At 40.7% G+C, this 9,815-nt stretch overlaps 1 protein-coding gene across 1 annotated transcript in view; it reads right to left on the bottom strand.

The window, feature by feature from the left end:
* Positions 1-9,815, bottom strand: part of MKI67 (marker of proliferation Ki-67) — a 50,931-nt gene that overhangs the window by 21,780 nt on the left and 19,336 nt on the right. Inside the window, exons 6-9 of the mRNA XM_015406539.1 lie at positions 4,442-5,689; positions 3,772-4,010; positions 2,418-2,787; positions 2,087-2,205 (exon numbers count right to left, since the gene is read on the bottom strand). Of these exons, the coding sequence (XP_015262025.1) occupies positions 2,087-2,205; positions 2,418-2,787; positions 3,772-4,010; positions 4,442-5,689 (1,976 nt within the window). The remainder of the gene's footprint in view (positions 1-2,086; positions 2,206-2,417; positions 2,788-3,771; positions 4,011-4,441; positions 5,690-9,815) is intronic.

The raw sequence follows: 9,815 nt of genomic DNA, 5'->3' as shown, positions 1-9,815 counted from the left end.
ATGCTGCCCTCTACAGACTCCACCCCCCAAACCTCCAGGTATTTCCCTCCTTAGAGCTGGCAACCCTACATTCCCCTCAGTGCCTGTTGGTAGGCATCTAAGCTTGGTCCTGTCACCTACTTTGGCCTTTGGGAGAAAACACATTGGGGCCAGTCCTGATAGGGTTGCCAACTCCAGATGGGAAATTCCTGGAGATTTGAGGGATGGAGCCTGAAGAGGGTGAGGTTTGAGGAGGGGTGGGACCTCAGACAGGTACACTGCCATAGACTCCACCCTCCAAACCAGTCAGTCCCACATAGGGAACCATTGTTGCCAATCTCCAGGTGAGGGCTGGAGAGCACTCAGAATTACAACTGCTCTGCAGAAGGGAGGGCAGAAGTCAGCTGAAGTCAAAGGGGCAGATAATGGTAGGTTGATGGTTAGCTGGGAAGGAGATGGGGTTGCCAACTCCACCCTCCAAACCAGCCATTTTGTCCTGGGTAACAATTGCTGCCAATCTCCAGGTGAGGGCTACAGATCACTCACAATTACAACTGCTCTTCAGGTAGCAGAGATGAGTTCTTCTGGAGAAAACAGTGGACTCTGTCATTATACCCTGCTGAGGTCAACACAGCAAATTGACACTGTTTGCCCAAAGCCAGAGCACTCCCCCAGAGCCTCTTTCTAGATCCCGTTGTATTGGATTCACAATGGGCTTTACTGCTAGTTAGTTATAACTATTAAAGCCCTGAACAATTTGGGTCCAAATTGCTTTTCCATGCATACATGCCTGCTCAGGGCTTGAGTGTGGCTAGCAGTGAACTATGTGACAGGCTGAGGCTAGCAAGCATAATCTTTTCAGAGCTGTCCCCTTGTCATAAATATAACTGCATTGTCTGATAAAGAAGGCCAGTTTTGTGTGAGTCTCTCAGGTTTCCCCAAGATGAAGAAATCATGTTAAGCATATAGGGTCTCATGTTTTGCCTTCTGGTTTGAACGCCTAGCTCCTGTCACAATGCACTAGTATGATCCAACTAGAGTGGAGTGTGGGGAAATGATCAAAGGCATTTCCTCTGGTCCACCATGTCACATATCTCCCCTTCTTATAGGGATAATTATCTCCCCTCTTAGATAGGCCAGCATCTGATGCAGATAGTGCTGATCTAGAGAGACGTCTGACAGAGGAAAATCAGCAAAACTCCTGACAAATAGCTTAAATTCTGCTTGCAGCTGGTAAAATTCCACAATAAAAACCCTCAATCACCTTTTGCATGATTTATAATTAGTTTAGTTTTAGACATTTTCATAGTTATTTTAATATAATGGACTGTTAAACTTTTTATTTTTTAACATTTTAAGAGTTTTAAGATTATGTGTCTAAATATACATTTTTGGACTGAAAGCTAATCTGTTTGTATTTAACGAATATGTATTATTTTGACAAATGGTCTTTGATCATAAATAAACATCATTCATTCATATCTTCCCTTGCACACAACTTGCTTTGTGGATGTTCCCTAAAGTCCTGGGTTTTAAACTCACGTGATTCTGGGGATATAGTTTTATTAGTCAAATCCTTTGAGGGAATTTTGGAATGGATACCTCAACCTTTAATTGGTTCAGGGGTCCCCCACCTTTCTGAAGCTGTGGGCACCTTTGGAATACTGACACATCATAGTGGGCACAGCCACAAAATGGCTGCTACAGCTTGCCTTCAGTCACAACAGTGAATATTCTTGTGCTGTGGTGGCACTCTAGCCGAAGCAACATTCTTAAAAATCTGCACAGCCAATTGAATCTCCAACGACCAATCAGAAGACTTGCTGAGCAAAAGTCTACCTGGCTGTCCGCTTTCTAAAAACACTTAGCATGCATGAGGAACAAAACTGAGGTCCACTGTGGAGAAGTGCAAAAATAATGTAAGTCACCCCACTGTGGTTGAACACCTGGATCCAAACCACGTTTTACCAACGAATTATGAACTGTGTCCTCCTGTAGTTATGAAAAAATTCCATATTAAGAAAACATTCTTCTCTCTTCAGCAACTAAATTAGAGGCTACTTACTGAACTCTGATAGTAGTAGTAGGCCTAATTTTTGAACAGTACCTTTAGTGCTTTTGTAGGCATTTTCTTAGTTGGTCTTCTTTTAAGGCCACATTTAGGAGTAGTCCTTCGTTGTGATTTTGGAATACCCTGTTTCACAACTTCAGCCCAAGACTTTGAAACTGCAAGAACAATTGATCAAGATGTGCCATATTACTAACTTCCATGTGTTTTAAAACAAAAAATATGACACTGTCCCATTCCCCCTAAATAGTACAATGAAATATTAAAAAGCTGTATTTCTATGTACAATTCTGAAATTATTTACTGGCGCTTTATAAAATTACTATATACTATTGTTTCAGAAACACTGAACTGAACGATTATAACAAACCTATCAAATTGGCCTCAGAAGCACCACTTTGCCTTTTAGCACGAATAGCATCCATAGCACCACTCCTCCTGTGCAAGGAAGTTCTCTTTGAAACAAGCTTGCCGCTTCTCCTTACTGACTGAGCATTTTGGGAATCTTGGTGAGAAGTTTCAGGAGTTTTTATTTCTTTAGTTACATCAATTTCTTTTGCAGGAACATTCTGTTCTACTGAACTAATAGAAGGTACATCAACACGAGAAACAGAGAACCGCCCTCTCATGTGGGGCGAGTTACAAGAAAACATTGCTAGGGACCTTTGGGCTGTGGGCGAGGCCACTGGGGACCCCTTTCTCAGCAATGTATTCTCCTGCTGATCTTTTCCAGAGAAACCCTGCTAGGAAAAAAAAAATCAGAGTATAAATGTAAGAACCCCAATTCAACTTGAAAAATTGTGAAATGTACCTATGAGTTTTTAAGAATTAACAGTTTGACAAATTTACTTGTAAGCATATAGACATCAGGACAAAAAAAGACAGGCTAAAGGTGTGACAAATAAAATAATCCATGCTCACACACCAGTAGCTGGTCCAGTAAACTGCTAGCTCTTTTTCACATACATACGACTTTGATCAACTATATTTATTATGCTATTCATATGAAGTAGGTGGGTTGGAGAGATATCGGATTTAGACTAACCATCTGTATATCCCCCACACACACACACTGAGGACACCATCTGTATGCGAACCGGATTAAGTGAACCTAGTCCAGTGGCACCAGTACTGATGCAGATTGTTTTTAAATGTTTGTTTTACTGTATTAACTGATTATTTATTATTGTGTTGTGCTACTTGTTGTTGTGATCCACTCTCAGCTCATTCATGGGGAGGGCGGAATATAAATTTGAAAAATAAATCCCCATGACAGCAAAGCACGTAAGAATGGAGTGCAGTTCATACTGTATCACATGACCTGGAAACTGGTTAGATTATATTTCTGGTACATTTACCTTACACTAAAACTTACACCTCACTGTTGTGGTCCGAGCTTCTGTATAATTGGTTTGAATATCTTGTAATTTATGGGCAAACAAATTGAGCTGGATCCTTCATAAGAATGGAAGACAACTATTTCACTATCGATTTCAAATCTACATCCCTTGCTCTTTTCCCTACACAAATTTATTGGATTATGTGGCAGCATTTGCACATGGTGTGTAAAGGTGAAAAAAAAAAGTTTAGTAATACGTAAAAACCAAAACTTTCAATCTCAGATTAGGAATGTTTTAAAGACATACATAGCCATTAGTGCTGGTACAGTGAGGCCTGGCTTGAAAACATTTATTAAGATTTCAGAAAAAGTGGAACTTGTTTACCTTTACACATGGTTTAAATTCCGATGCTTTTTTCAACACTGCTTGAGGTGATTTTCCACATGGCAAACTAAATCTTGCTGGAATTGCACCTCTTTTGAGTGGTGAGTTTGGAGGTAAATGCTTATCAAACAATTCAGGACTCAAGTGACCACCAAAGGATACTCTCTTCCTTTTTCCAAGAGGTTGAACTGATAAGTCAAATTCTCCCCGTTTACGTTTTTGAGGTGATTTCTGGATTGCTAGAACAGAAGAACACGGCTAATTAAAAAGTTGCTCTATTGTCAAACTTTTATTGCATGGTGTTATTAATGTTAAAAAATCCTTTTAAAATATTGCTGCTTTTGAACTAAAATAGCAACCAAAAAAAGGGTTATTCTGAATTCTGAGGTATAGGGGATATCCTTCGTGCATAACAGTAGTATTTGGCTGCTGTGTTCAGTAAACCATTACCTGAATTGAAAGAAAAGGGCAAGAGCTAATAAATCAAACATTTGGAATCTTTTTAGCATCCTGTTCATTCTCCTATGTCACTTAACTTTTATAACTACTGGAAATTTCTATGAAGGAGAAAAGCTAGATTCTTCAAGGTCTCTGTGGAAGAGATATACTACACATATTTCTAAAACTATCAAAGAAGTGATGATTTTTGAATGGGATTTAAATAATTTACTTGGCTCTTCCTTCATATTACACTGATTTGACATGTTCATTTCCTGAACATCTTTAGATGGCATTCGGACACAGCTTTTATGACACCTTTTAGATAAACAGGAAGATCCTGCTGTATTTTTCATTACAAAATTATTCTCAAGGTTTTTTGTAGTTGGCCTTTCCTCTATGTAACCACCATTCTTCTGGGGCCAATATTTCACCTTGTTTTCTTCAGCTACCCCTTTAAAAGGTGACACATCTTTAGTTGTTAGTAATGACTCTTCCATGATTACAGAACCCGTATTTGTAAAATTTCTTCTTTGTCTAGAACTCCTCCGAGGGCTTTTACTGTCATTACGGTGAACCAAGCAGGCAATTGTTTCCAAATGTCCATCTTGTAGTGGATCACTTTCTGTTTTTGTTTCTTCCAAAAGTTGTGCATCTAAAGGCTGTTCTGTGTCCAGCAATTCATTATTCCTGCTCTTCAGTCCTAACAAAGGATCTGATTCAATTTGTAGCATACCACTAGCCTGTCTTGAAGATGGACTAGAACAAGTTTCAAGACTCTCTCCCTCAGCTTTTGACCTGGGTAAAACACTTTCTACAGAGCCAGAAGTATTTAGGTTAGTTTTTACTTCTACATTGGCTATCTCTGTTGACAGACTTATTGATTTTTCATAACAGCTTGCTTTTTCTATATTTTCCAAGGTTACAATGCTACATGACATAGATAAACATCCTGAACTTGCATCATTGTTACTACTTTTAATTACTTCAGAATCTTCATTTTCTTTAACATTCTGGAAATGTAATAGATTTATCTTTTCTCTGTCTTGTCTCTCATTTGCAGCATAGATTTGAAGAACTCTAGAAGATCTTCTGGATACTATCATGTTTATTCCTTGATTTTCAGTACCTGTAGGCTGTTTAAAATTCTCCAAAGCTGTTTTAGTCTCTTCAATCTGAATTGTTTCACCAGATACAGATATCCTCTGTGGAGTCTGAGAAGCAGCAATGCTTCTTTTGTCTTTTCTGGGTGAATATTCTGCTTTTTGCTGTATGGAGAGCTTAATGCTGAAGCTTTCTTCTGTTAGTTTTGTATCAACTTCATGTTTCATAAGGTTGTAAAGTGTGCTAAAAGGAGACATGCTTTTTCTGCCTGATCTGCGTATTTTACATGTAGACTCATCTTTTTGTCTGGTAGTATCTTGAGTTCTCTGCTCATCACTCCCATTATTTGTCTGACCTTCCCAATTAAGTTTCTCATCTATGAAGAGATAGAAGCACACAAATTTTTCAATCCCAAAATTTGTTTTTAAAAATTGTAGAAACATTTGTTTTCTCATAATACTTAGTCTCTTCTAGAGGGAGGAAAAAGTGGCACGTGTACATTAGAAACAAAAGCCAAAAGAAAATGCTGGAATATTATTTAAAGCACCATCAATGGGAATAAGAGAAAGAAAACAGAGGCAAGAATAAATGAGTGTTAATTCCATTTATGTGTACTTCATATTAGAAGGGGAGGAAAACTAAATGATTGTGCCAATGGAAATGGTGGCTTTTGAAGTCCATTTGAAACAAGAAGTGGCATTGTACAGAGTTCCAGGCATAAGGAACAACAAGGGAGAAGGGGCAGCTAGTCTTGTCTACTCTGACTGGCAGCAGCTGTCCAGGGTCTCAGGCAGTGGCCTTCCCCAAACATCTACTAGCTGAAATGTTTCCTCCCCGTAGAGGCGTTCAATATGTTGTTGAGGGCTTTCACGGCCAGAGTTCATTAGCTGTTGCAGATTTTCAGGGCTGTCTGGCCGTGGTCTTGGCATTGTAGGACCTGACATTTCGCCAGCAGCTGTGACTGGCATCCTCAGAGGTATAACACAGAAAGATGGAGTACTCTCTGTGTCAAGGTGAGAAGAAAAATGGTAGACAGGCAATTTATATCTACTCAGGAAGGTGGGGTAGGGCTGAGAAAGTTTGTGCAGGATCTAAGAACGGACAGCCAGTGTACAGATTTAAAAAGGAACTATGGTCAAAATGAAAACAGTAAATGATTTTGGCCACAGAACACTGGATACGGGTGCAAGGGGGATAGTCCAACAGTAGGCAACCAGAGAAAAGAAGGCTGCAAGTCAAAGCAAGAGATGATCACAGTGATCCAGAGTTATAAAGGGGAAAGTATCATAACTTGATGACTGCCTGAATATGGAAATAAAGGCTTCATGCCTGTTTGGTATAGTGGATGGTGGTGATGTCAATAAATATGGACAATGTATGACAGCTGGGAAGATGGGTAAATTTAGTCTGAGTTTGAGATGGCAATGAGGCATCCATGGGAAAATACCAAACAGCCAAAAGCAGAACTGGATAGAGAGAGAGAGAGTTCAGATAAAGGTGAGATTTGGTATCAGTGTACAGGTGGCACTAAATGTCATCATGTTTGAAGTCATCCAAGGGAAACTACTGGCATATTTTGATGCAACAGGAAGGGAACCAGGGGAAAGGGATAAGTTCTGTGTGGTGGAAAGAAGGTTGCATGTAGAGAGAGATGACAACCAGGATGTCAAGCTAAGAAATTAAACATGGTCAATAGGAGAAATAACGGAAGGAAAGGGAAATGATTGGCGGATCAGCGCGCCTCGAGCGTGAAGGGAGGTGTGTCGTAAAGTGGGAATCGAATGGGGCTTCGCGGGAGTAAAATTGCCAGAAGCCATCTTGGAATGAAGGAACTATGGTCAAAATGAAAACAGTAAATGATTTTGGCCACAGAACACTGGATACGGGTGCAAGGGGGATAGTCCAACAGTAGGCAACCAGAGAAAAGAAGGCTGCAAGTCAAAGCAAGAGATGATCACAGTGATCCAGAGTTATAAAGGGAAAAGTATCATAACTTGATGACAGCCTGAATATGGAAATAAAGGCTTCATGCCTGTTTGGTATAGTGGATGGTGATGTCAACAAATATGGACAATGTAAGACAGCTGGGAAGATGGGTAAATTTAGTCTGAGTTTGAGATGGCAAGGAGACATCCATGGGAAAATACCAAACAGCCAAAAGCGGAACTGGATAGAGAGAAAGTTCAGATAAAGGTGAGATTTGGTATCAGTGTACAGGTGGCACTGAATGTCATCACGTTTGAAGTCATCCAAGGGAAACTACTGGCATATTTTGATGCAACAGGAAGGGAACCAGGGGAAAGGGATAAGTTCTGTGTGGTGGAAAGAAGGTTGCATGTAGAGATGACAACCAGGAGTTTAGAAAAGAGAGGATCAAGATGCCAAGTTAAGAAATTAAACACGGGCAATAGGATAAATAATGGAAGGAAAGGGAAATGATTGAAGAAAGCATAGAAAGAGAAATATGGACGGAAAACTGTATCCAAGAACGTAATGCTTAGCTTCCTCTCTATCTTCCACCCTCACCTATGGGGGAAAAACTTGCTGGAGCAGAGTAGATTTGGGTGGAGGTCTGTTCACCCTTTTATTAGCTCATTCACAGTGGGCCTGGGCTGGACAGAAGGATGAATTTCATTGAGAAACTGGTAGGAATAAGCCAAGAGCTAAGGACAGGCTAAAAAAAAAAAGCAAATACAAAGTGGAATTTCAGGAGTGAGCAGTGACAGAAATGACAAGACGTGACATAGCTTCTAAGTGCCTTAACCAGCATAGACTGCAATCCACAGAAAAAGGAAACAAAAAGCACAGTTGGGAAAGTTGACTGTATACAATGCTGTTGGGTATAAAAACAATAGGGTATTAAACAGCAAAGTGTTCTTGGTGAAGGAAAGATCTAAAGTGTTCAAGACAGAGCAAGGATGCAGAGACTGAAGGTGGTAGTCAGGAACAAGAAACAGAAGCCACTGTTTGAGAACAATTATTAACATGAATACTGAAATCACTCAAGAGTAAGGACACTGTCAGACAGAAAGAAAAGTCAAGCATTCAGGTCAGAAGCAGGTTAAGAGCAAGCCAGAATGAGCATGTGACACAGAACTGCAACTTGAAATTATTGTACAGAATGCACTTTGACAAATGAGTAGTGGATTGGGGATTAGAACTGGTAGAATTTGGAAATTCGTCTGTCAACAGATTTGCTGAACAAGCCACATTTATACTATAGTTTGTTTTACATGATCAACAGATATTACCAACAATAACAAGTTTTAAAGATTAGAGGATCCTCAGGAACATTGTATTGTGGGGAATTACAGCTGGGGGGGGAGCACACAGAACACCCTCCCACATAAATGAAGTGCCTTCCACTCAGACAAGCAATACTTTACTTCCATTTAAAGTTTTATTTATGATTATTATTTATTAATTTTTTACCCCGCTCAGGGCGGCTTACACAACAGAATAAAATTCCAATAATACAGCGTAAAATCATCAACATCAATTAATATAAATAACAATGTTAAAACCAGTAACATAATAAAGCAAACATAATTTCCTCATTTTAGTCAGCTTTTTGGTCTTCTTCAGTTGTCTTGGGTGATTAGCTCAGGCAGCAATTGAAGGGTCCAGCAGATCAGGGTTCTCCCACCATAAGGTGTCAGTTGTTGGGAGTAGAGGTAGTGGTGGTAATGGTGGCAGCTCCAAAGGCCTGGTAGAAGAGCTCCGTTTTACAGGCCCTGCGGAACTGTAAAAGGTCCCGCAGGGCCCTGATCTCTTCTGGGAGCTCATTCCACCAGAGTGGAGCCATCCCTGAAAAAGCCCTGGCCCTAGTTGTCACCAGCCTGGCCTCCTTAATGCTTGGGAGAGCCAGTCAATTCTGGGTCCTTGAAAGCCGCGCTCTCTGGGGTACATATGCGGAAAGGTGGTCCCTCAGGTATGTAGGTCCCTGGCCATAAAGGGCTTTAAGCTAAGAACCAGCACCTTGAAGCGAATCCAGTATGCTATAGGCAGCCAGTGCTATGACTTTAGCACAGGATGGATGTGCTCCCGAGTAGGGAGTCCCATCAATAGCCTGGCCACGGCATTTTGCACCAGCTGCAGCTTCCAGATTTGTGAAAATGGCAGCCCCATGTAGAGGGCATTACAGTAATCCAGTCTCGAGGTGACCATTGCATGGATCACTGTTGTTAAGTCATTGCATTCAAGGAAGGGAGCCGACAGCATAATCAGCCAAAGATGGTAAAAGGCCGACTCGGCAGTGGCTGCTACCTGGGCCTCCATCGTTGAGGAGGCGTCTAGGAGCACTCCCAAACTCCTAACCTCTGGCACTGGCACCAGTGGTGCCCCATTGAAGGTCAGGAAGTTTCCCATGTCTTTATTACTAGCTAAAAGCCTTATCACAATGATATCTGTATAAAAATCTAACTGAAAGCGCTACTAACCAGAAATTTGAAGACTTTTACCTTCTGATTTTTGAGGGTGGAGCACCTCTTGTTCCACCTGCT

Source organism: Gekko japonicus, unplaced genomic scaffold, assembly GCF_001447785.1.
Source record: "Gekko japonicus isolate JY-2015 unplaced genomic scaffold, Gekko_japonicus_V1.1 scaffold23, whole genome shotgun sequence".
Classification (NCBI taxonomy): domain Eukaryota; kingdom Metazoa; phylum Chordata; class Lepidosauria; order Squamata; family Gekkonidae; genus Gekko; species Gekko japonicus.
Note: the sequence above shows the minus strand (reverse complement) of the source record. Positions and strands in the feature narration are given on the sequence as shown.